The sequence below is a fragment of the Artibeus jamaicensis genome, unplaced genomic scaffold (genome assembly GCF_021234435.1).
Source record: "Artibeus jamaicensis isolate MK-2021 breed Jamaican fruit bat unplaced genomic scaffold, CSHL_Jam_final contig_700, whole genome shotgun sequence".
NCBI classification, from domain to species: Eukaryota; Metazoa; Chordata; class Mammalia; order Chiroptera; family Phyllostomidae; genus Artibeus; species Artibeus jamaicensis.
The window spans coordinates 12144181-12171729 of record NW_026521930.1 but is presented as its reverse complement, the minus strand read 5'-3'; the positions used below and the strand labels follow the sequence as shown (position 1 = coordinate 12171729).

At 43.3% G+C, this 27549-nt stretch overlaps 1 protein-coding gene and 1 pseudogene across 4 annotated transcripts in view; both read right to left on the bottom strand.

Moving 5' to 3' along the window:
* DNAJA3 (DnaJ heat shock protein family (Hsp40) member A3) overlaps nucleotides 1-19792 on the bottom strand; it is a 39079-nt gene extending 19287 nt beyond the window's left edge. For 2 of the 4 annotated variants that reach the window (XM_053671610.1, XM_053671609.1), the window contains exons 1-7: nucleotides 19536-19789; nucleotides 12615-12748; nucleotides 7711-7794; nucleotides 6804-7004; nucleotides 5661-5813; nucleotides 3680-3827; nucleotides 629-693 (exon numbers count right to left, since the gene is read on the bottom strand). In XM_053671610.1, coding sequence (XP_053527585.1) covers nucleotides 629-693; nucleotides 3680-3827; nucleotides 5661-5813; nucleotides 6804-7004; nucleotides 7711-7794; nucleotides 12615-12748; nucleotides 19536-19746 — 996 coding nt within the window. In that variant the 5' untranslated portion in view covers nucleotides 19747-19789. Of the gene's footprint in view, nucleotides 1-628; nucleotides 694-3679; nucleotides 3828-5660; nucleotides 5814-6803; nucleotides 7005-7710; nucleotides 7795-12614; nucleotides 12749-19535 lie in introns of all 4 variants that reach the window. The other 2 variants (XM_053671612.1, XM_053671611.1) reach the window with 2 other exon arrangements.
* A 5367-nt stretch (nucleotides 19793-25159) lies between these two features.
* Nucleotides 25160-26185, bottom strand: LOC128628354 (39S ribosomal protein L32, mitochondrial-like; annotated as a pseudogene).
* Between the last annotated feature and the right edge of the window lie 1364 nt (nucleotides 26186-27549).

Genomic DNA, 27549 nt, shown 5'->3' with positions numbered 1-27549 from the left:
TCTCTCTTGCAACCCTTCTTTCCCTCCTTTGTGACTGACAAGTCTGGTTACACATGTGGTCCAGTTTCTTCCTTCTGACTGCCCTGTGGTCCTCTGTGACCACAGTGCGGCTCACCCTGCCATTCTGTGTCCATGGACAGGTTGTTATCAGTGTCTTGCTACTATGAACGAGGTTGTCACACACATCTTGTGCCTCTGCCTGTTGTACCTGTGTGGGCTTTTCTCAGGTATGTATCTAGTAGAATTGCAGTAGAAGCTGTTATCTCCTTTAAGGTTTCCCTTATCTTAGAAAACCAGGTTTCCCCTGGTATAGAGTAGGTAAAACTCTACTGTCGGCACCAATTTAATATGTAAATAAAAACACAGGGCAATGTTTTCTGTATTTTTATGTGTTTTTTTTTGTTTCCAACTTGTAAATATCTTGAAGCAATGCTGTTCTCTCCACACGACACAAAAGCTTGATGGTGACATACTTAATAATTCCACCAAGGTGGCCACTGTCCCCCTTGGAAATGTGGACAGCAGCATGTGCCCCAAGAAGCTTCCCCCTCTCTCCACGAGAAGCCTCGGCTGCACATTCTCCAAGACAGCAAGGCCCCAACAGAGGCTGTGCAAGCAGAGCACCTACCCTGAACGTGATGAAAATTTCTCTTTTTCCTACAGGCATCCTCACAGTCTGTCCATCCTCAATTCCTGTGAGTGAGAACAAAAGTTCAAAAGAAAATGATCATTTGGAGATCTCCCAAGGCATTTTCTACTCTAGATCCTTACTCATTTCTGTTTCTCATTAGTGAGGAACAACACAGTTAGTTATCCAATATGGCAACAAGTGTAACTTTTCAAAGGTGAACCACACAATAACCAAACAAGAGCACCTTCTATTAATTAATTCAAGTCTGCTGAACACCCACCTCTTGCCAGGTCCGAATAGCATCTCAGGGAGTGTCCAGTCCAGTAGCAGGGACAAATATTAATCAAATAACAACACTAATAATGTTATTACAGACAGAGCCATGTTCTCAGAAGGAAAAAGTCACAACTCCAGACTTATGGTACATCTGAGGAACAGAAAGGGTTCCAGATGGCTTCCCTGAGGAAGCCCATAAAAACAGTTAACTGCTCAGGAGATGGTGGAAAGCAAGTTTCAGACACAGGAAACAGCATATGAAAAGGCTCTGTTCTAGGAGGCATTCTGTCCCATTCAAGGAGCTATAGAAAAGTCATGAGGAGACTTCTGCCAAGATGGAGGCATAGGTGGATGTGGCGTGCCTTCTCACACAACCAAGTTTAGAGACAACTAAATATTAGCAATAGAAAACACAGCCAGAACACGGAAAATTGAACTTTTTGGAAGTCTGTTAACAACAAATTCTTCAGCCTGACCGGTAAGAGGCGAAACCAACGGCTGGTGAAGTGGGGTTGCACAGGAAAACTCGGTCAGACGGACTCAGGCGCGGAATCCAGACACACGGAATCCAGGCGCAGGGTTGGACCTAGTGATCGACTGAGCGACCGAGCGAGCGACCAGGTGAGCGACTGTGGGGGAGACAGCGGAGGAGCGGTGCTGCATGTTGACTGCGGTCTCGCATTTGTGCGCGGGCGGACAGGCGAGGGAGTGGGCGGTTGGACCGGGGCCTGGAGGGTCTCCGAGGCAAGCGGCAGTGGAGGGCGCCGCCATTTCCCTGCTCTCACCCCACCTCCACATACAGCGTCATAACCCAGCGACTCTGAGTGGCCCTGCCCTGGTGAACCACCTAAGGCGCTGATCCTCACCCAGCGTCTCGAAACAGCAGAGGGGGCCGCCATTTCCCCGCTCTGACCACGCCCCCACATACAGCGTCACAACCCAGCGACCTGGGAGTCCAAGGCGCCGCTTCTCACACTTAAAGGGCTCGAACAGACCAAAAATGTCGCAAGAAGATCTCAAAGCCCCAGAGCCCATAGATCTAAGCGATGAAGAAATAGCAAAACTCTCAGATGCACAGTTTAAAACACTGGTCATCAGGATCCTCACAGAACTGGTTGATTATACCGACAAATTAGACAAATATATGAAGGCGAAACTAATTGAAATGAATGGAATTGCACAGGACACCAATAGCAATGAAAAGGAAACTGGGACTCAAGTCAATGGAGTGGACCAGAAGAAAGCAAATAATGGCCAAACAGAAAAGAGTCAAGAAGCAAGAATTCAAAGAAATGAGGAGAGTCTTAGGAACCTCCAGGACATCTTTAAACATTCCAACATCCGAATTATAGGGGTACCAGAAGGGGGAAAGGCACAGCCACCAGTGGAAAACTTATTTGAACAAATAATAAAGGAGAACTTCCCCAATCTGGCAAAGGAAATAGACCTCCAGGAAATCCAGGAAGCTCAGAGAGTACCAAAGAAGTTGGACCCAAGAAGGAACACACCAAGGCACATCATCATTACATTAGCCAAGATTAAAATGAAGGAGAGAATCCTAGAAGCAGCAAGAGCTAAGGGGACAGTCACCTACAAAGGAGTTCCCATCAGACTGTCAGCAGATTTCTCAAAAGAGACCTTACAGGCAAGAAGGGGCTGGAAAGAGGTATTCCAAGTCATGAAATCCAAAGACCTACAACCAAGATTGCTCTATCCAGCAAAACTTTCATTTAGAATGGAAGGACAGATAAGGTGCTTCTCAGATAAGGTGAAATTCAGGAGTTCATCATCACCAAGCCCTTATTATATGAAATGTTAAAAGGACTTTACATATGAAATGTTAAAGGGACTTCTAAGAAAAAGAAGTTAAAGAAACATGAACAGTGAAAGGACAACAAACTCACAGTTATTAACAACCACACCTAAAACGAAAGCAAACTAAAAGGACAGCTAGATCAGGAGTGGAAACATAGAAATGAAGATCTCAAGGAGGGTTAGCAACAGGGGAGTGGGAGGAGGAGAAGGGGGGAGAAGGTACAGAAAATAAGTAGCATAGACAGTAGATAGAAAATAGATAGGGGGGCAAGAATAGCATGGGAAATATAGAATCTAAAGGACTTGAGACACGTGGTCATAAACTAAAGGGGGGTAATGGTGGGGATGGGGGGTAGGGTGGAGGGGAATGAAAGGGGGAATAGAACAAGTGTAACAGCATAATCAATAAAAAAATTTTAAAAAAAGAAAAAAAGAAAAGTCATGAGGCTGCAGGGCAGGCAACAAGGGGAATGCTAATGAGAGTGGAGGCCGATGAGGCAAGCAGGAGCCCAGAGGGGAGGAGTTTTCTTGGCCCCTGAGAGTCACTGCTGGTCCTTCACAGGGTGAGTGATATGATCAGACTGTGGAAAGAGCACCCTGGGAACAAAAGCCAGTTGGAGAGAGCAGTCACTGGCTTCCCTGGCATTGAGGAGGAGGGAGGAGGTGGCAGGGTGCAGACTGGGCTGGAAGTGGGAACAATGCTGGTGAACTAAAGACAGAGATGATGAGGGTGCTCCTTCACCATACATAGGAAAGAGTGCACATGTCAGATCCCTTCTCTTCAAAGTGATATGTAAGTGCAGATTTTAAGGATAACTAGGCAAAGAGAAACTTACAAGGAGAGTCTAGTCCCTCCTCCAGTCTGGGGCTCCAGGGCCTTAACACTGGCTTTGGATAAATCAAGGAAACAATGTCTCAGCTCTCAGTCCTCTGTGTGAGGAGGAGCCCAGAACCCACCTGCTGGCACAGGGATAACCACTTTCTTCTTCTGCTTGGCTTGTCCTGTTCCTCTGCACACCACACAAGGAGCTGTGATGATGGTGCCTCGACCGCTGCATCTCCGACACGTGGAACGCATCACAAAAGGGCCTGTATTTATAGTTTCCTGATAAAAAGGAGGAAAAAAATGGAACCCTAAGTACACAGGTAAATTTGGACTGCCAAGGCTTTGGGACCACAATGTGCACAATATAAACGTTTTCCTGATTGCTAGTGAGCAATGCTTATTGGCCACTTGCATTTCCTCTTCTGTTCATCTTGACCAGTTTTTCTCATGAGCTGTTGGGTTTTTTTCTCATTATTCTGAAGGAGCCCTTTACATATTAGGAATACCAATCCTTCAGCAAATGAGTTGCAAATGTTTTTCCCAGTCTTAAACATTGCATTTTGAGAGAACTACACTTCAGCTTTACTATCTTACCTCAGTGTTCCCTTCAGAAATGTTAGGAAAAAATTCATAGCAATTCAAGGCCTTGCAGAAAGGACCTTAGAAATGAGAGGAAACTGGGAACAATCAATAAAAGATATCTAAATATCTAACAGCAACTGGGCTCACAGAACTGTAGCTACAGAATCCCCATCCTCTCCAAGAGCACCCCCTCTCAGAGGAATGCAGGTAGACGCTACTGTAACTAACTGCTTATGATCAAATGTAAGATCATCATTAATGGGCAAACTTATACTTCATGACTCTTGACATGATCCTCTGGAAAGGGCACTATACCTCTGAGGTATGAACCCAAAATGAGGAAAACTGTACTAAACAGCTAGCTTGTAATCCTAAAAAAATGTCAAGGACATAAAAGAAAAAGAAAGGCTGCAGAACTGTTCCAGATTAAAGGAGACGAAAGACAAGCATATGCTACACAAGATCCCAGTTTGGATTCTGGACCAGGGAAAAAAAGAACATTGTAAGGACAACTGAGTAAATTTAAGTAGAGATAATAGTATTGTATCAACATTAAATTTCTTGATTTTAACAACTATACTGTGGTTATGTAAAATAATGTTTTTGTGCTTAGAAAACACACACTGAAGTAGAAAGGAATAAAGAAATAGAATGTTGACCTGGCTGGTATAGCTCAGTGGATTGAGCGCGGGCCTGCGAACCAGACAATCGCGGTTTGATTCCCAGTCAGGGCACATGCCTGGGTTGCAGGCCAGTTCCCTGCAGGCCACTTCCCAGCAGGGGATGCAAGAAAGGCAACCATACATTGATGTTTCTCTCCCTCTCTCCTTCCCTTCCCCAAAGATAAATAAATAAAATCTTAAAAAAAAAAAAAAGAAATAGAATGTTTGCATCTGAGAGTACCTCAGATGGTTGGGGAAATGTGTGTGTGTGCAGCGCATACACACAGAAGACATACACAGGGAGGGGAAGGGAGAGAGACTGAGCACACCAAAAACGACAAAGCAGAAGAGGGTATAAGGGGGGATAAATGGTAATGGAAAAAATACAATAAAAATGAACTATTAAAAATGTTTTTAAATGACAAAGCAAATAGAACAAAATGTTAATTGATGAACATGGGTAAAGGACTAAGGGAGTGAGTCTTTATACTGTTGTATAACTTTGAATTAATTCAACAAGTTAACAAAAGGAAAAATGGTTACACTTCAAACTAAGTGTCTCCCAACAACCTCTAGTTGGCTTATAATTACCAAAATATCCCAAAGTGTATCTTTAGAGAAGGCAGCTAAGTTTCCTTGCTCTGTCTGTATTGTTGACCAAGACAACTTCTGGAAAAATACAGAATGTTCTAGATAAAATAGACCCACCTAGTTATGAATTCCCAAAGCCCTCGGTACTGCTTAAAAAATATTCACAGAAGCACAGAAATAAGGGATGGCAGGGGGAAGCATGAGTGGGCACGAGGTGGGAGTCCCCCAGGAGAGCAGGAAGGGAGGTGGCAGAGGGGTGGCCCTGACCGGCTCTTACCATGCCGGAGCCGCCGCAGTAGTGGCAGTGCTGCACCTTGGTGCCAGGCTCATTCCCTTTGCCGTCACAGCGCTCACAGGTGTCAGTGATGTTCACTGTGAACTCCTTGTTGACACCCTTGGCAGCTTGATTGAATGTCAAATCCATGATGTACTGAAGAAATCAAGGGATGGCCTGTTATCTTTCTTAAAGCAGGGGAGGGACTAGCTAGCAGTTTACAGTTACTTTAAAGATTTTATTTTTTAGAGCAGTTCTGGTTCACAACAAAACTGAGAGGGAGGTACAGAAATTTCCCACATATCTCCTGCGCCCACCCATGTACAGACTCTCCTATCATCATCACTCACCAGACTGGTACATTTTCTGAGGATAAACCAACAGTGACACACCATAATCACCCAAAGCCAATGGTTTACATTAGGGTTCACTCTTGGTATTGCACATTTTATGAGTCTACACAAATGCATGACATGTATACATCATCATGAAATCAGAGAGTATTCTGACTGCCCTAAAAAATCCTCTCTGCAGCCTATTCATCTCCTCCCTCACTACTTACTTTACTTTTTAACCGTTTTACTTTCCTCTACTCTGCCAAGTAAGAATAGATGGGATTCTCTTAACTGTTTATGCGCTACTCCTTAGGATTTTTGAGAGTAATATTTAAGTAAAAATGTATATTTCAACAAACAATTCACAGATAATACTTGTATACAGTCCTTACGAACAGCTCAAATAATCCACAAACATAACAAATCACGAATATTATTCCTCTCTCTTCAAATCTGGTTAAGATCTTATTAGGACATAAATATAGAAAAAGTAGGATTGGGATGTCTCCCAACTAGATTGAGCTCTCCTGGAATAATGTAGTGGCTCTAGATAAAATACACCCTAATAATGGGCTCTGAAAGCCTTATGTTTTGCCTGGCTAAGCAACTGTAAGACTCGAGTCAAAATGGATGTATATACATTACCTATATGATTTTCCAAATTTTGGGTTGATTTCTTACCAAAATGGCTACCACCAGATCATTCCACTTAAGCTATTTTGCCTTTTTCTTTGAGAAACAGAAATTGATAAAATCTGTTTGCATCATGTTTAGCGGCTAAAATTTGAATGGTTCTTCAAAATAAGCTTACCTCCTGAGGCTGACTGAATACACTCTGGAAATCTCCAAAAGAAGATGACGAGAATTCCCCAAAGATCTTCCTGAAGAGCTCCTCTGGGTCAACAGTGGGGCCTCCTTTCCAGTAGCTCTGCCCAGAGCCACCAGCCCCAGGATCAAAACCGGCAGAGCCATAGGTGTCATACTGCTTCCTCTTCACTTCATCACTCAGCACCTTCCACAAAAGGCACAGCAGTCAGGTGCTCACGGGTCTCCCAAGGCCCAGGGACACAGACACCAAATATAAATAAGGGGAATGTATCAACATTAATGTTCTGATTTTGACATCCGTATTGTAGCTATGAGAAAGAATGTTCTTGTTCTTAGAAAATAAAGAAATACTTAAGAATAAAGAGATACAAAGTCTGTCACTGTCAAGTGGTGTTGGGGGAATGTACCCACACAGACAAGATATATGATACCCTGTATCTCCTGAACCCCTTTGGAATAGTCAAAGTCTGGGAAGAAGGTCCAACTGTTCAGTAGCTGTTTCATGTATGTTTCTTCCCTCTGATTACATTTTAAATTTCTCCAGGGTAGTGCTGGCCTTCTACTTTTACGGGACCCACCATCCCCACCAGACAGCAATACCCTAAGTAGGAGGGGGTGATCAAATAGGTGTGCATTAAGCCAACAACGTGTTCCCAGACCTGGCTACAAGTCCAAGCTGTTAATAAAGACCGAACATTGTTTTTCATTGAGTTTCCAAGAAGTAAGGTCTAGTGTGAAACCTGGGAATCTTTTCTTCGACAAAGGGATCTGGTGTAGGAACACAGCCTTCACACTGGACTTCATGACACATCAGGTCGCCTGTGCAGCTTGCTCCTAGACGTGCATGCAGCTGAATGACAGCAAGTGCACACAACAGAGGGTCATGTTACCTCATAGGCTTCTGCCAGCTGGGAGAACTTCTCCTTGGCTCTGGGATCATCCTTATTTGTGTCTGGGTGATATTTCTTGGCAAGCTATGGGAGGAAATGGTAAATTACTATGAACACAAAAGGACTACTAAAACTGAACCCCAAATACCAGTCACAATTTCATCTCCTTAATAGCAGCTAAGACTTTACAAACAATGGAAATTCTTAAAACAAGGTTTAAGACATTAGAAATAAACCATCTCTTCAAATCTGAGGTATGTACATATTTTTCAACCAGAACAAATCTCTACCAAAAAAAACAAGTAATTTTTTAGAACGTGGGCACCTTTGTGAAAGATGCAAAATAGCGTACCCAGTACTATGTAGAAAAAGAAGAAAATAACTGGACAGATTTAAATTATTTTTGGAAGAACATACAATAAACTGGTAACACTGACTGCTACAGGAGAGATATAAATGAATGGGAAGGAAGAAGACTTTTCATTGTACTTTTTGTACAATGAAGTTAACTTGTATTTTTTGAATTCTGAACAAGGAAAATATATTACCATTCAAAACAGATTTTAATATTAAAAACAAAAGTAGCCCTGGCTGGTGTAGCTCAGTGGACTGAGCGCAGGTCCACGAACCAGAGGATCGCGGTTTGATTCCCAGTCAGGGCACATGCCTGGGTTGCAGGCCAGTTCCCTGCAGGCCAGTTCCCAACAGGGGACACACAAAAGGCAACCATACATTGATGTTTCTCTCCCTCTCTCCTTCCCCTCTAAAAGATAAATAAAATCTTTAAAAAAACCCAAAAAACAACAAAAGTAAATCTCACTTGGCTGTCCAGAGCACACAGGTGTGCTGAGCAGCCCTAAAACAAAGGCCACCTTCCGGCTGTGCTGCGAAATACCGTGTGCTCTGTAGGTGTTCACTACTGTTTGCTGCAGTTCCTGAGCCTTCCCAATGTGAGTTACCACAGGTTCTTTATGTGAGGAGAAGGAGGTGCACAGAAACAGAATCCTAAAGCTGCCAGTGACTTGACAGGCCCTTTGGCTCTGGCACTGCCAGCAGTTGGCTGTTTAATTTACTTCTGGAGATGCTGGTCCTCACACCAGAGCCTGTGAGCGAAGCCCTGAAGGCGGGAGGGGTGGGAGGAGGCAGCAGGGGCAGTCATCTCAAGCATGGCCAGTAGATCACAGTGGGCTACAAGGCAAGGCTGGTTCCAATGACAAGACAAGCTATGTTTGTCTACTGGCTGGTCCCAAATTCCAAGACAAGATATGCTGAAACATGAGATTAGCACATGGAGAAAAGAAGCCTTTTACAGTCTGAAAGACCTATAATTTAGTCTTATGTGCTACAAAATAGCTGTGTAGCTTAGGATGTGTATCATAACCTTCCCAAGCCTCTTGCCATGAGAATTATATGATGTAACACACACAAAGCTTCATCAAGATCTGATTCCAGTAATTGTTCCATTAAGGCAACTTAAAAAATTTCTAGTTTAAACTACACAGCTTTACTTGATCTTTTTGTTTTTGCATCCAAAAGCTTGAATGGTCCCCTACATTCTTTAATTTTTTAAAAATATTTAATTTACTTATTATTAGAGAGGGAGAAAGAGAGGGAGAGAAACATCAATGTGTGGTTACCTCTCACACATCCCCTACTGGGGACCTGGCCCGCAACCCAGGCATGTACCCTGATGAGAATCAAACCAGTGACCTTTTGGTTTGCAGGTCAGCACTCAATCCACTGAGCCATACCACCCAGGGCCCTATTTTCTTTTAAATTACAAGGTCTGTCTGAAAAAAGTCCAACCATTGTTAATACAGCAAGAATGGTTGTGCAACATCCATGTAACCTGGCAGCCAAGGACAGTGGACTGAAATGTGCATGTGTGAACAATGACAACTTCCCTGTACTAGTCAGTGGGGATAGTAGATGCTGTGAGTGAGCTTGTGTATTGTGTGGCCCTCACATTCAAGATGACTGAGTCAGTAGAGCAGGGGTGTCAAACTCATCTTCACCGGGGTCTACATCAGCCTTGCAGTTGCTTTCAAAGGGCAGCATGTTATTTTAGGACTATATAAACGTAACTACTCCTTAACAGTTAAGCAAGAGCTCGGTGCTGCCGCCGGGTAGAAACAAGGTGCTGGGCCAGATAAAACAAGGTGGAGGGATGGATTCGGCCCGTGGACCTTATGTTTGCCACGTGTGGAGTAGAACAACAAATCTGCATCAAATTTTGCATTAAGCTAGAACAGTCCTTTGCAGAAACTATTTGGATAACTCAGAAGGCCGAAGCTATGGACAACTGGTAATTGGCAGCTTAATCACTACAACACACCCATTCATGCATCATGTCTTGTGCAGAGTTTTTCTGGCGAAACATCAAATCACCCAGGTGACTCGGTCACCCTATAGCCCAGATTTGGTGCCCTGCAACTTCTGGCTTTTCCCACAACTAAAATCACCTTTGAAAGGAAAGACATTTCAGATCATCAATGAGATTCACAAAATATGATGGGCAGCTGATGGTGACTGGGAGAACTGTGTGAGGTCCCAAGGTGCCTACTTTGAAGGGGACTAAGGCATCCCTGTTCTATGTACAATGTTTCTTGTATCTTGTATCTTCTTCAATAAATGTCTCTATTTTTCTTATTACGTGGCTGGATACCTTCTGGACACACCTTGTAATTCTCTATCACTTGCTGAGGGCCTCAAATGCCCCAGTAATTTGGCTGCAGCCTCCACCTTTTCAAAAGGGACATGCTATTCACTCTCTTCAAGTCAGGATCCCTGCTTTATTCCCCCATGCCTTTGTTCATTCCATTACAACCCAGTGATAAAAAGATTTTAAAAAATGGGCAAAGGATCTGAATACATTTATTTATTTATTTTTAAATTTACTTATCTTTTAGAGGGGAAGGGAAGGAGAGAGGGAGAGAAATATGTATGGTTGCCTCTCGTGTGTCCCCTGCTGGGAACTGGCCTGCAACCCAGGCATGTGCCCTGACTGGAAATCAAACCGCGATACTCTGGTTCGCAGGCCCGAGCTCAATGTACTGAGCTACACCAGCCAGGGCAGGATCTGAATACATTTACGACAAATGGCTGACAAATACATGAAAAGATGTGCAACACCATTACACAAGGGAAAAGCAAATCAAAAACCATACTGAGAGCTCTGGCTGTCGTGACTCAGTGGATTGAGTGACAAGCTGCAAACCAAAGGGTTGTCAGTTTGATTCCCAGTCAGGGTACATGCCTGGGTTGCACGCAAGGCCGCCAGTGGGGGGCACACAAGAGGTGACCACATATTATGATGTTCCTCTCCCTCTTTTTCTCACTCTCTTCCCGTCTCTCTATAATATATAAATAAAATCTTTTTTAAAAACCCCAACAACACATACTGGGACACCACTTCACACCCACTGGGGTGGCTAGAATCAAAAAGGCCTAACAGTGTTGGCCAGGATATGGAGAAACTGGAAGCCTCATACACTGCTGGTGGAAATGTAAAATGGTGCAGCTGCTTTGGAAAACAATCTAGCAGTTCCTCAAGAGGTTAAACACAGAGTTATCATTTGACCCAACAATTCTACTCCTATGGGCACATACATACCTAAGAGAACTGAAAACATGTCTACACAAAACTTAACATGGATGTTCACAGCAGCTCTACTTAAAACAGAAAAAAGTGGGGACAACGAAACCAAATATTCATCAATTCGTAAATGGCTAAATAAAATGTAGCATATCCATGCAATGCAATATTATGGCCATTAAAAGAAATGAACTACTGATTCATTCTACAACGTGGATGAACCTTGAAAACATGCTGAAGTGAAAGAAGACAGTCACTAAAGGCCCTCAGTTGTGTGAATTTACTGCCATGAGGTATCTGGAATAGATAGATCCATAGAGACAGAAAGCAGGTTCACAACTGCAAGGGCAAAGAGAGAATGGGGTCTAAGTGTTCGTGGTACGGGGTGTCTTTCTGAGTTGTTGAAATGTTCTGAAATTGATTCTGATGATAATTCTGCAACTCTAAATACACTAAAAACCAGTGAACTGTACACTTTTTGAAAAAAGCAAGAGGTAAAGAGTAGATGCCTAAGGCATAAGCTGTTAGGTCTGGTCTTGATCAGTACTTGATTCACAAATATTGGCCTTGGACAAAGTTTTTGCTCATCTACAAAAAAAATATTTTTTAATTCAAAAATCTGATAGTAAATTTTTCATAAAGGTAATTAATGTATTTAATTCATACTTAATTTAAAGACCTCCTTTATCCTGATACTATGGCTTTCCTATTTTTATAGTGTTTAGATGCTATTTCTTTTACCAATAACATTAATAGATTGTACTTGTTATTTTTAACACTTGTATTAGGCAAAATACAAAAAGCTGGCAATCCTATACTGGTGCCCCCATTTTTTATTTTAATTTTAATTTTGTTGATCAGAGCAAAAATCTGGAAACCATTGGTCTAGATAACTAGCCCTTCTACATTCTGGGATATGATAACGAGAACTTCACACTTCACAAGCTAAGTGAAGACATAATTCTAAGTCCATAAACTTTCATCTGAATGCAAAGAATAACTACCTGAAACTTAAACCAGCATGACTACTAATTCAGACAGTGCAGAAAAAAATTAGGTACAAAAACAGCTGAGGAAAAATGTTTTTTTAATCTCTGGTTCTGACTCCTCTTTTCTGAAGCATTAATGGGTACAGCAACATGCCCTGAAAAATACAGTCCGACAAAGCCCACCTTTATCATGTCATTCCATACTGTCAGCTGCCTGCATCCTGTACGTATAGGCATATGCACTGTGCTGATCAGGGTCAGACTAGATCAACAGTATTCGTTCTACAATCTTATCTCTAAAATCTGGCTTTCATACAGACCTGGTAATAGGCTTTCTTGATCTCTTTCTGGCTGGCATTTCGGGGCACTCCTAATATCTGGTAATAATCCTCTTTGGCCAAAGGGGTGCTTGTGTGGAAAGAGGCAGTAGAAACAAAAGGGTAACTTTGTACTCCTAAAAAAGAAAAAAAGAAAAGAAAATCATGCTGGGAGTATGTTCAACAATAGGAAACTATGAATAAACAACCAGCCAGGTTATCGCTATGAAGGAGCAAACAGGTCACAAGTTCAGGGCCTGTTGTCCTCCAAGCCCAACAAACCAAACTCACTGCACACTGTACTTCAAAAATGGCTAAAGCCATCATATAAAAAGAATGTAAAACAATGTCAGTATAAAACTGGGTGGGCTGATCCTGCTAGGTTACACTATCTCTGTAGTAGCTTCATTAAACCACCAAACAAACAGTACACCAGATGAGGGCTGTACCTGAAGAGGATTAACATGGGACTTTACACCCTGACCAGTATGGCTCAGTTGGTTAGGCACTGCCCCGCAAAGTGAATGTTTGCTGGTTCAACTCCTGGGCAGGGCACATGTCTGGGTTGCGCATTTAGTCTCTCTGGTCAGGGTGCAGGCGAGAGGCAACACCCTGCAGATGTTTCTCTCCCTCTCTTTCTCCCTCCCTTCCCCTCTCTAAAAATAAATAAAATCTAAAAATAAAAAAAATAATAATAATAAAAAAGGGACTCAGCCCTGTGATGGCAGGGGGTGAGGTGGAGGTGGAAAAGAGTGTAGGGAGATAAATGGTAATGGGGGAAAAAACAATAAAAACTTACACTATAAACAAAAAAATAAAAATAACCAGAAAAAAACTCATGACCCCTCTATATGCACATTTTGTTGAATCAAGGTATTGAAGGACACACCTAAAAAGCTAATGAACAGTCTGTTAAGACCCTCCCCTAGGATTCTGGCTGGCCAAAGAAAAGAAAAAAAGCCTCAAAACAAAGAACCCACATTGTTCTCTCCCTAGAGCATGCCCATTCCTTGTATCTCTGTCATCTTTCTCCTATACTTGCGACCAGGGGAGCAGTGGGCAACAGCAGGTCATCCTGGGCTTACCCTCTGAACATACCTCCAAGGCCTCCTTTTCTCTGACTTGCTCTCTCCTACTGCTTCTTTTACCTTAAAGCCCTTCCCTTGTTTCACTGTCGCCAGCTTTAATAAACATACTCTTAAAATGAAAAATAAATAAATAAATAAAATAAGACTTAGCTCCCATAACACTGAGAAGTCACCACATGCCAGCTATTTTCATAAACTCTTTTAATGCTTTCCAGGTTCTTTCCCTCTACCAGGCAACCTTGGATATCTGCTGACAGGGTAGGGTGGTGCTCAGAGTGTGGCCCCTGGACCAGCAGCATCAGCTTGTTGGAACACAAATTTCCAGGCCTCACCGCAGACCTGAATCAGAAACTTTGGAGGTAACAGGCCTTCCAGATGATTGATTATATCCAATGCTCGTTTTGAGAACTACTGTATTAACGAAATGGTTCTTGGTCTTTAAAGTCACACATCTCCTGGCTGGTGTAGCTCAGTGGACTGAGCACGGGCCTGCGAACCAGACAATCTTGGTTCGATTCCCAGTCCGATTCCCAGTCAGGGCACATGCCGGGGTTGCAGGCCGGTTCTCCCTGCAGGCCACTTCCCAGCAGGGGACGCACAAAAGGCAACCATACACTGATGTTTCTCTCCCTCTCTCCTTCCCTTCCCCAAGGATAAATAAATAAAATCTTTTAAAAAATTAAAAAAATAAAGTCACACATCTCTCAGAGTATCTGATAAAAGCACTGTCCTCCTCCCCTAAAAATAATACACATACATAGACACACAAGACTAAAAGGCCCTGTGCCAGAACCTCTGTTTACCACAGAGCAGGCAACCTGAAAGGAATCAAAGCACATGGCAGGTGGCCACATACCCTGCCTCCTTTCAGGTCTCTTGCATCAGCAGCTAGGAGGAAAGGACAGCAGACACATCTACTCAACTGCCCTTTGTGCATGAAGTGCAGTGCTAACTTCACTCGGTCACAAAGTGAAGCTTGGGGAGCTGCTCTACAATCTCAACTGCTGCCTCCTAACCCCCAACCCATCCTGTAACCACTGGAAGAAAGAGTGGGGTAAATCTGGGGGGAGAGGTAGCCAAGTTAAGGCAGAAGAAAAAGAATGGGTTGGGCCATTGTCCCACAAACTGAAAGGTTGCAGGTTGAATTCCAGGTCAGGGCACATGCCCGGACTGTGGGCCAGGTCTTCGGTTGGGGGTGTGCAAGAGGCAAATGATAAATGTTTCTCTCCCTCTCTTTCTCCTTCCTTCCCTGTCACTCTAAAAAAATAAATACAATCTTTAAAAAAAGAAAAAGAATGAGGATCATGAGACAGCTGCAGGTTCCTAAGTCAAATACTTGTCTGTAGAGAAGCTTCCATATTCATTATTCATTCATTAATTCAGCAAATACTTACAAATATTTACTACCATTTATCCATGCAGCAAATATTCACTGAGCACCTACCAGGCACTAGGTTTCATGCTGGGGATATGACAGTGAACCAATGTATGGCACTGAAACTCCTGGAACTTAACATTTATTCAAGATCTTAACACTGTACTAGGCACTGAAGATACAAGATGAGTAAGAGTCAAAGCCAATGCCCTGAAGTTCGGCAGTCCCACAGGGAAGTCTAGAAGGCAGTGTCTGAGATTTATTAGTGCACACAGTCATTCAGAGTGAAAATACACATTAAAAGGTCACCTAACCAGGGTTTCTCAACCTCCCCACAGTGGAGGATGGGATCAGTTTCTGCAGGACAGCAGGGTGGAGCTGTCTTATTGTTAGAGGCTGAATTGTATCCCTCATCTCTAAATTCTTAGGTTGAAGCCCTAACCTCCAGCACCACAGAAGGTGACTGCATTTGGTGATAGGATCTTTGAAACAATCCTGACAAAACTGACCTTGGACTTCTAGTCTCCAGAACGAGAATAAAAAGAAAATAGGCCCTGGCTGGTGTAGCTCACTGGATTAAGCGCGGGCCTGCGAACCACACGATCGCGGTTCGATTCCCAGTCAGGGCACATGCCTAGGTTGCAGGTCAGTTCCCTGCAGGCCAGTTCCCAGCAGGGGATGCACAAAAGGCAACTATACATTGATGCTTCTCTCCCTCTCTCCTTCCCCTCTTCCCCTCTAAAGAAAAATAAATAAAATCTTAAAAAAAAAAAGAAAATAAATTTTTGTTGTTTAAGCCACCCAGTTTATGGTACTTTGTTATGGCAGCCTTAGCAAACTAATACACCTAGTATGTACTGTAAGATGTTTTGCAGCACCCTGGCCAACTAGTATCAGTAGCACTACCCATCCCTTCTCCCACCTACAAGTTGACAACCTCTCCAGACATTACCTAACATCCTGTGGAGGGCAAAAATCACCCCACTGGCAACCCAATCTAAGAAGTTAAGGGAAGGTCTGCTAGGGCTCCTGTTATGAAATGGCAGAAATTAGCCTAAGGAGGGGTTTAAATCCATCCAGATTTATACAGTAGTCCTAGTGTTTTTTTGTAATGGCATCCCCTTTCACTTTCAAAAGTGCCCTGTTTGGTGACTAAATCATATAATCACCTTTGGTTTAGAGGGAGTAGTTCATTCCTTTGCATTTAGGAACTGCAGGTACTAAACTAGCAACTCTGTGTTTGTATGTGGGCACGTGCATGCATGCACGCACATGAGCCTGTATTGGTGGTTGTGGTAATGGCCAAGGGGTGGTTAAAGACAACGATGATTAATGGGGCCTAGAAATAAACAGAAGGGCCTTTGACCTATGCTGAGTCTAGATTTTATCCTGAGGGCAATATGAAGCCCCTGCAAGTATTAAATAGGTAAATGACCAGGTTTGCATGAGGAAGAGCTCTCAAAAAAACAAACAAGGAGGACTGAAATACTAAGTAGTGTTAATCTGAACACAAAAGCCTAAAGGGTATAAAGCATATATGGAGGAAAAGGACAAGAGAGGAGTAATCAGACAGTAGAATGGGTAGGAATGGTTAGAATAATTAAAATCAGAACCAGGAAGAAAATCTATACTTTGAGTATCCCTGGTACTTGTTTTCTGTTGCTGCACCCTAGACTTCTGGGAATATGAAAAGCAGATAGTGTAGAAGCAGTAGGGGCTGAGACCACTGTTGTCTTTGTTCAGATTTAAGAAAAACACTAGAGCTGGGAAAGCTCAAGTAATCAACTCCCTCTTCACTCAGTAATGAGCAGTTACCCTGGCCTGTTCCAGACTCTCCTTCCCATCCCTTCCAATCTAGGAGGAAGCTGGTGGTGGCAAAGGCTCTGGCAGCTGCAGCTCCAATGTCTTAAGCAGAGAATTTGAACTTGGGTTAGAATGGTGTAAAGCTGCATAGGAATAAAGAGAAATCACTTTTAACTACTACAAGCTTGATGACTTTTTTAAAAGATCTTATTTCTTAGCAAGAGAGTGGAATGGAGGGAGAAAAAGGAGAGAAACACAGATGTGCGAGGGATACACTGATCAGTTGCTTCTTGCACACCCCCAACCAGGGACCTGTCCTGCAACCCAGGTATGTGCCCTGACAGGGAATTAAACAGGGGACTTTTTGGTTCACAGGCTGGTATTCAATCCACTGAGCCACACCAGCCAAGGCAAGTTTGATGACTAGCAATGATTAGAAAGAGTTCATTTATTAGGCAAATTTTCCGATATGACCAATAAAAACATGTCTTACCCTTTTTAGAATAATCCTGAATAGGATTAGCCTTGAAGGCACTCCAAGAATGGCTAGAGCAATGTCAAACAACTGCCTTCTTTCTCTGCTTGGGAGAAAAGTTGAATTTAAAGTGTTGTTTTTATGTCACCTAATTATACTACTTGATTTGAGATGAGACCACAGACCAATATTTGAGAGCTAAATTGATGACTTTAGATGTGGTATCAGAGTGCACCTTGAAGGATGATGCCACCTCTCACCTGATGCAAAACATGACCATTGGGAGAAAAGGACAGCTGACTGCAGTTCCTTAGTAATGGCTGCATACGAGACTCAGTATTTAGTGCTTGTCTGTGTGTGTCTCCATCACACACACACACACAATTATAAAAAATGCTCCCCAAACTTGTACAAATGTAAAATGAACAAATTTAGCTAAACATTAGAAAATGTTAGGCAAAAATCTAAAAATGACTTTTACTCATACTGAGAAATACAGAATGACTTCAAATAATCCCAAGGATACCTGGGCAGACTACTGCTCCATCCATGAGAAAATACAGGTGGCAGAAATAGAATTTAAAAATGGGATCACTTGACTAACATCACAGCCAATCTCAGATTGCCACCCAGTACCTAGAACAGCCACTGGCATTATGGCAAGCCCTCAATACATACTCACAAATGAATAAAATTTCAGTTAAGTGCTCAAAGAAATTAAATACTGTATTTTATCATGTGTAATGCACACATTTTGCCCAAGTTTTTGAGGGAAAATAAGGATGTGCATTATACATGGGTAATGCCTGAAATACCTTGTATCTGTTCTTGTGTTTTGTAGTTATTTGTTACATAAAATATCTTGTAGCATAATATGTTCAAAAATAAGTGCTAAAATTTCTTTATAATACAAAAAAACAAGTATCTAAATGTAAATAAATTTTAAAAATGAATCAGAAAATGAAAACAAAAAGATTTTTGTCCTGAAAGTCTGGGCCAAAAACATGGGTGCACATTATACACAGCAAAATACGGGTAATTCACCCACACTCAAACATGCACTAATGGAGGTGAGTTTGTTCACTCCACAAAACAATTGCAATTACTAATACTTTAATGATATTGCAAAACTGGAACCCAACAGTAAATTACCTTGTCAGAGCCCTTTAATTAATTATCTTTGTAAGACTGCTGATAGTGTGTCATCATCTGCACAAATTTTAGGGGACAAAAACAACTAGCACAATTTAGGTACACGGCTGTTTAATAATGATTCCTCCCTCCTTCTCTCACAGATAATGGAAGCCACTGAACACACATGAAAAACTGTTGTGGCTAAGCATCTAAAGGCTTAACAAATATTAACTATCACTCAGGCTAGTAAGTAAGCAGTAGGTTTTGAAAGGCTTTTCCACTTTTCAGCTTTGTGACATCCTACAAGTTGTTTAACATCTAAGCCTCAGTTCTTTTTATTTATAAAATAGAACAACAGTGTCTACTACATGGAAATGTCCATGACTGATACATAATAAGTGCTCAATAAATGTATTTTTATTACACTTATTACTATTTTAAGAACTTCTAAAAGAAACTAACCGTTCAGTATAACCTTTAATTTACACCATGTGGTGGAAAGCATGAAAGCTATGAAAATACAGCTCTGGGTTTGGGACAACTCTTTTTAATATAACCTTATGACCTTGGCCAAATCAGTTCCTGTGCTAGAACCTCAATTTCCCACTCTCTGTAACAAGGAAGATAATTCCCACCTTGCAGGGTTGGTGTCACCATCAAGGGAGATGAGGCACAAAGTACCTAGCACAAGAGCAGATGCTCATCGAATGGCTGCTACCTCTTCCCTTCTGCTACAGGCTAGAAGATGCAGGGAAGAGAAAGGAATAGAGATACGGGGCAGCGGTAGGCCGGAAAGAGGACTCCAGAAATGTTGACAGAGGTGAAGGTTCACGGCCTACGGAGCATTTTGCCCCCGCCACCAGGAACTCCAGGCAGCATTCTGAGTAGCCACTAGGGCCTCTGTGCCTCCTGCTTACGGGTCTCCCTATCCAATCCCGCATACACGTCAGAAAACACCTTTCGCCACGCTACCCTAGTAACTGGAGCGAGATGAGTCAATCCCTTCCAGGCCGTGGAGCCCCGACTCTGGTGCTGGAGCCGGCCCTCACCTGTGCGGCTGACACCGGGTCTCAATGTCAGTAGCGCCCCAGGGCCGCGAGCTCCCAGTGAAGGCGCGAAGGCGGTAACGCTCAGCTTGCGGCCCAGAGACGCCCCCACCACGACCCCCCTGGGCGGACGGGCCCCTCTCCCTGCCGCAGCCGGGGGCCGAGGGGTCCCCACGGCCACCAGCAACCAGCGTGTGGAGCACCGCGCCGCCATCTTGGCCCGGGGACACCGCGCGTGCGCCACCGGCTTTAGGAGGCCTCGCGAGGACAACTCACACGGAGTGCATCTGCGCACTGAAAGGCGGAGGGTGGCGGGGTTGCGCATGGGGTTGGGGGAGGCCGCTGCGCGGGCGCAAGCAGAGACTTAAGCGTTGCGCACGCGCGCAGTGGCAACTAACGCCCCTTCCTGGTAGCCAACACCCGAAGTGAAGTTTGCTCTTTATTCTGCTATCAGGTATAGTTGCCCTGGAGAACTTGGTGGTTACGTGCCGGGCAATCAGGACCGTACTTGTCTGTGTAAAGACGTGGTCGAATGTAGCTGAATGTAACTGGTTTGAGGTGCTCGGCAAGTGGCGGAACAAATCCTGGGGTGCAATGAAGTCGTTTGTTGCACAGATTCCAACCTGCTGTGCGCAGCTTTCTTCTACCTGATCCTTTAAACTTCTTGCGTGTTACTCAGCAAGTGCACGCACAAGGGGCCAGAGTCTCTTCTCTACACCCAAAGTCTGACCTCAAGCTCACTCTCTGGCTGGTGTCCCATGCGGCGGATTTTGATCGCTCAGATTTCTCTGGAGCACATTAGTCTCCAAACCTGTAGTGAACTAGCCAGACGCGGAGTAAGAGCCAAATTCCCCCAAAACGAATTTATAAACGTTTTGAGAATCTACTACGTGCCACGCACGAACTAGAGTATTTGGGCATATAGTGATGAGTGACATACCATCCTGCTGTGGGGCAGCAAGAACGATGAAGAGAGAGAGAGACCTCAGCAACTAACATAACGAATTCACAACTATCATAGTAGGTAAGTGATAGGTTACAGGCATACAGGTGAAGAAATTTCTCACTGGGGTGTCAGGAAAGGCATCTGAGTGTTAACATTCCTGTAATGAAAAGTGGGTCAGGTAGGGGTGGAGGGGAAAAGTACTCCCAAGTAGCAAGAAGTTCAAAAGCAGATGTCTAGAGATGGAAAGTGCTTGCCCTGTTTGCTTAAGCCCTAAACTGAGGGTGTGTGAGAAGCCAGAAAAGTAAACCTGGTCTGGTTAAGTCTTGCAAAGGAGTTTCAACTTTCACATCTCCCATTGATAGGGGAACTCAAGGGTTAAGGATTTTAGCCTTAGCTATAGTTGCTGGGCTTACGGGATTAATGCATGTAGAAAGCTGTTACTCCAGAAACTGGAATGCATGGCCTACTTGATTCCAGGAGGCTGACAAGCAGTTCTACCTTTGGGCCCCATGGAGTCCACAAGCAAGCCAATGGAGATAGTATCTGGGCCATTGTGTTCCAGGGAGGGGAGCAGATAAAGAATTGTAGCTCAGCAGCCTCACTGGTGTGGCTCAGTGGATGGAACACCAGCGTGGGAACTGAAAGGTCATCGGTTCCATTCCCAGTCAGGGCACTTACCTAGATTGCACCAGGTATCTGGCAGAGGGTGTGCAAGAGGCAACCAACTAATGTTTCTCTCTCACATCGATGTTTTTCTTTCTCTCTTTCTCCCTTGCCCTCTCTCTGAAATAATTCTCCACTGGTTCTGAGATTCAAAGAGGAATGGGCCAGCCCAGGCCCTGGTAGCTCAGTTGCTTAGAGGAATGTCCATATACCCCAAGGTTGTGGGTTTGATCTCCAGTCAGGGCACATATCAGAATCAACCAATCAATGCATAAATAAGTGCAACAACAAATTGATGCTTTGCTCTCTCAAATCCATCAATTTAAAAAACACACTAGCTGCCCTGGCTGGTGTGATTCAGTGGAGTGAGAGCCAGCCTGTGAATCAAAGGGTCGCCAGTTTGACTCCCAGTCAGGGAACGTAACTCAGTTGCAGGCCAGGTCCCCAGTATGGGGCAAGTGAGAGGCAACCACACATTGCTGTTTCTCTCCCTCCCTCTCTTTCTCCCTCCCTTCCCCTCTCTCTAAAAATAAATAAAATCTTTTTAAAAAATAATTTTTTAAAAAGACTGCTAGCTCAGTGAAGAACATTTATGAGGTTATTGTAAAATACAAGGAATAGCTGAGAGATTGGGCTAGGGGACATAGAGCACTGATGTAAGCAAGGGACATTTTAGAGAAAAAGGAAAAGGGTGTTATGGGGTTGGAAATGGGGAAAAGAGCACTTTTACTATATTTAACCAATATTTAAATGTTTCTAGCATTGTGGTTAAGAGTATGAGCTTTGTAGTCAGCCTTCCTGGGACTGAATCCCAGCTCTGCCACTTATACCCGCCATGTGGGCAACTTATTTTACCTCCCTGCCTCAGTTTCCATTCTCTAAAATGGGGATGTAATGCCCTGGCTGGGTGGCTCAGTTTGGCGGAGCATTATCCCATACACCAAAAGATTGGGGATTTGATTCCCTGTCAGGGCACTTACCTAGGTTGCAGGTTTGAACCCAGGTTGATGGACATGTACAGGAGGCAACCGATCGACGTTTCTTTTCCTTTTTGTTTTCTTTTTGTTTGTTTGTTTGTTTGTTTTTAGTCTGTTTCCTTTTTGTTCAATTCCTCCACCCTCTAACTCGATGTTTCTTTCTCACATCAATGTTTCTCTTTCTCTCCCTTCCTCTCTCTCTAAAAAGATCAATTTTTTAAAAATCATATCCTCAGGTGAGGATTTTACAAATTTTTAATTGAAAAAAGTAAATAAAATGGGACATAACAGTAAGTACCTCAGAATATCATCTGAAAAGTGAGGTAATCTATGTAAAAGCTTCATATAGTACTTGGCCCGTAGTAAATGCTCAATGTATGTTAGTCCTATGTGCCAGTCTGCTGAACACTGAGAATACCAAGCAGAGCTCACAGTTACCACCTACAGGGAGCCCAAAGCCTAGGGGAAAAGAGTAGGGGAGGGCGCTGGTTGAGAAGTGCAACTTTCAGGAATAAAAGCTGAGAACAAGAGGCAAAGGGACTTGAATTTACCCCCTTAGAGTGAGTTAGGAAGTGGAGGAGTGCTCGCTAATATGCAATGTCTTTTCAGTTTTGTAACTTCCCCTTTTTTTTCTGTACTTTAGTTTCTCCCTCCCTCATCTGTTTCCCCAGGGTAATTTTTAAAATTTTTTATTTAAAAAATATTTTCAGCCCTGGCTGGTGTGGCTCAGTGGATTGAGTGCCAGCCTGTGAATGAAAGGATCACTGGTTCCATTACCAGTCAGGGCACATGCCTGGGTTGAAGGCCAGGTCCCCAGTAGGTGGCGCATGAGAGGCAACCACGCATTCATGTTTCTCTTCCTCTCTTTCTCCCCACTTCCCCCTCTCTCCAAAAATAAATAAAATCTTTCAAAAATATATTTTCAATTACAGTTGACATTCAATGTTATTTTATATAAGTTGCAGGTGTACAGTTCTATTGAGATTAACAGTAGAAGTCCTCCACATTGAAAGGGGGGGGGTGTTCTTGTTTTAGAGGATAACAGGAAGACTGATTATTCTTTCCTTGTAGGAAGGAGAGGACCCCAAGGGAATGGAGTGGGTGATGGTGACTACTAATGGGCCCATCCTCAGGTTGTTGGAAAAAACTGGAATGAGAACATAGGTCATACCTATGTCCGGACAGGACATTTTGTGTGTCTCTCCCCTTCCCCCACCCTCTTCTCCAGACTAAAGCCAAAAACTTGAGCTTTGGGAAACAAATGGTACTTGCAAAAGTCATACATGTTTCTCAAACATCTCCCCCCTCTTCACTTTTCATTTTAATGTTCCATTAGACCCTTCCTGCTCTCCCGAGGGAGTGAGAGCTGTGGGAGCTAGTAGGAAGTTTTAAGTATGCTCTTCTCTGTAACATCCTGCAGATACTGACCATCCACGGTACAATGGGACTGGCCAAGTCCACGGCCAATCGATAGGTTGGCTGCTCCCCTCCCCATATGAGGACCCCTTCCAGGGAGGGCAGAAGGCCCTCAGCCAGTATCTTCAGAGGTAATAAAAGCTAGCTCACGGTTTCTCTAGTTGTAGCATCTCCTTAATGAAATGTGTAACCCAGATGTCCCCAGACCTGACATCTGCAGTGTGTGCAGTTCCCTGCAGAAAAAGATGAAATCTGTCCTCCCCTCAGTTGTCTGTGTTTTCCGTGCTAATGATTTCTTAGAAGTCCTTTTAAATAAACTATGGGTGGTTCCAGGTCAAAGCTAAATATTCCTCTGCCTAAACTATCTTAAACTTAAGCAATGTTTTGCAAATCTGAAAAATGAAAGGAATTTTTTCAAGGAAAAAACAAATCACAGATGCTGAAAATAAAGCTCTGGATCCTCTGGCAATCAGTAGACTCTAGTGTGAAAAACATTGCCTTAGAAAAGGGACAGTTTTCTTCTGTGAAACTGCCCTTTAGTTGTGAATTATCACCTTGTGTTTCTGTCAAAATATTTTGCAAGTTACTGCAAAAAAATCAAAACAAATCACTGGGTACAGTAAAATTTCTGAGCCCCAACAACACGGGTACACCTCCATTCGAAAAACAACAAAATAATAATGTACAGTACACTGTCATGCTGGCAAGGGAGAATTCTGAATGTTTTTTCCAATTTTTGAAATGTATTTCATTGCACTGTTGTTCGTTTCCTATGCAGAGGTAACTGTACATGCTTTTCTGCTCCAGCTCCTGCAATGAACAAGGCAGGGCTTATGTAAGTGTTTTCAACGTGCATCTCAATAAATAGCCATTTCAGGGGTAGATAACTATATATAAGGAATTTATTCTTACTGAAGCTGGCTTCATCCATGCCGTGCTTGCAAATTCTTATTTATAGAAACCACTGACTTACAGAAGATTAAGGGAATAGTCTATTAAAAAATGTCTTTTTTTTTTGGTGTCAGTTTAAAATAAGAACACAACTTGAGGCTCTTTAATGTTTTTCTTGCTCTCCTTCCTTGCTGATCATTTTTCTTTTTGCTAATATTTCTTCCTCCAGTTACATAAAGTTCATTGAATTTTTTAGAATGAGGACTTCAGTACAATGACCTCCTAAAATTTTTTTTGTTATTAATCATTCTTGGAAACAGGCCCTGTGAAATCTAAATCGTCCTGCTATGCACCAACCTAACCAGACATCCTCATACTACTGGCATCCACCTTTTGAGAGACTGCCTTTTAGGCTTGAGAGGTATCTTTTTCTTTTTCGCCTCTGCATAAACATGTTCAGACTTCATTCTTGATATATCTTCAAATTATCCACACAAAACTAACTGCTTATGAAGACTGTTTTAAGCTACACTGATGATTTTTAAATAGGCACAAAACATTAAAAACAAAGACTCTTTCTCTATTCCTGGAGAAATGTTTTATGTTGTCATATTGTTTAAACATCTCTGGTGGCCATTCTGGTTCAACCAGGATGGTTGCTTCCTGTCTCTTTCAATGATCCTCTTGTCCCACTCTTTTTTTTTTTTTTTAAAGATTTTATTTATCTTCAGAGGGGAAGGGAAGGAGAGAGGGAGAGAAACATCAATGTATGGTTGCCTTTTGTGCATCTCCTGCTGGGAACTGGCCTGCAGGGAACAGGTCTGCAACCCAGGCATGTGCCCTGACTGGGAATCGAACCGCGATTGTCTGGTTCGCAGGCCCATGCTTAAGCCACTGAGCTACACCAGCCAGGGCGTCTCTTGTCCCACTCTTGTTCCGATGGTGTCAGTGTCTCTCCCGTGTGCAGCACCAGGATCTCTGCAGTAGGAACCTTAGAAGGGCCCCCTTTTTGTTTCCCTGTCTTCTTATTTCTGCAGTCTCCTTGCACACCTTCTCATAGCAATATCCACAAAGGACATATTTCTCCTTCAGGTGACCACGTTCAGGCAAACATCTATGTTATTCTTTTTTTTTTAAAAGATTTTATTTATTTATTTTTAGACAGAGGGGAAGAGAGGGAGAGAAACATCAATTTGTGGTTGCCTCTTGTGCACCCTGCACTGGGGAATCTGGCCTGCAACCCAGGCATGTGCTCTGACTGGGAATCTAACCAGCAACCCTGTGGTTCGCAGGCCAGCGCTCAATCCACTGAGCCACACCAGCCAGGGCTATGTTGTTCTTAACTTCAATAAGCTTCTGAGGATTTCTTCTCCTACACCCCTTAACTTCAATGCTGTGTCTGTTTTTAGGTGCTGCCATCCAAAAGACACTATCTAAAAGGCTGGAAATCTCCTCACTTCCATTAATATCATTTGCTGGTTCTGTAAAGGTAGTTGGACCTTGGACCACTAATGCTGGTCCCCACAGAGGGCTCTCCTGAAGTTTCTGCTGCACTAGCTCCCAACAGTTCCAGAAGAGATTGGGCTGTCCACCATGGGGGAACTAACACCAACAGGGCTGCCAACTGAGTGGTGTCTTCCAGGGTCCTTAGAGATAATCAAGTGAAATTACTGGAAACATAAAGGAACAAAGCTGGTAATTCATAGGCCCACGGAACTGGAAGGAAACTTAGAGGATGTCAGTTCAACTTTGCAGTTCATGAAGTAATTTATTCTGCTCAAGTTTGCAGCAGCCTTAGAGCTCTGAACTCTCTACTAGAAACAATCATTCTCTCAATGCAGATGGATCTGGGAACATGTGAGATGGTCCTTCTTGGGGTTTCCACATCCTTTTGACACAAAGAGATCTGATCAGATTACTGGGGAGGACTAGGAGGGATGGTAGGAGGAGGTTGCCTGAGGCAATGGTAAGCATCCTAGGACAGGATTGGCTGAGAAGCTGAACTGCCTCTGGTGTGCATGGAATTATGGGCCAGAAGGTTTAAACAGAAGGAGGGCAGAGACTGTCTCTCCTGCTCTTTCTTAAGGATGCCTGGTTGATCATGCTGCAGATGCCCACACTTCCCAAAGGACAGTCTCTTAAATGGGAGAAGGAACTCTCGGTGCAGCCTAGAATTGGTCTGTCCTGGCGGGGGTGGCAGGGTTTTTCCTCTGGGTGTGCTAGAGGGGACAGGCGCCGAGGCAGAAGCCTGCAATTCTTCCCAAATTGTGAAGCTTTTGTATCTTATGTTGTTTTAGTTTGTAAATTAACCTTATAGAAATAAGATAATTCAAAACTAACAGGGGTAATTATAGGGAACCGATCGGCATGGCAACGGCGAGTGTAGCCCGGAAAGTATTGATTCAGAAAACCGATCAATGCGAGGCCAGCACACAGGAGCCAGGTGTGCAGATCAGCGTTCCCCTGGGAAATCAGGCCTGCATTGTACCCAGGCTGCTATGAGACTTGCTTTTGCTAAAACTCCTTCACCCTGAGTTAAGACTGCAGATGTTTAATGTATATCTCTGAAGCAACTCCCTAAAGTCTGTGCTAAGACGTCCCAAGGACGAAATGTAACCAAATCAATCATTTTTATCGTTTCCTTGCATTTGTAACTTTTTCTCCTTTTTTGTTATGTGTAAGAAGTAATCACTTGACTAAATCTAGAAATAGAACATTCTTTGATGCGATGCGACTGGAAACCAATAAAAGTTTGTCTAGGCAAGGTTCGGAGCATTGTCCCCTTGAGAGAGTGATTGAGGCACTCAGAGGCCCTGTCCCCCTGAGAGTGGCAGTGTCGTCCCTTTTTCTCCACAGGACTTAGTAGTCTGTGTGAATTTGTGTACTGCATCCACAACACACGGACTCTGGAAGGCAGGAGTCTGCATCAGGGAATGATAGGGGAACTCAGGAATTAAAGATTTTAGCCTTAATTGATAGGCTTAAGTGATTAAAGCTGGAACTCAAGAGTTAAAGATTTTAGTCTTAATTGATAGGTTTAAGCGACTAGAGCACATAGAAAGCTGTTATTTCAAAATTGTGTAGCTTTTGGGTAACGACTCCTTTCATTTTTCACCAAACCCCT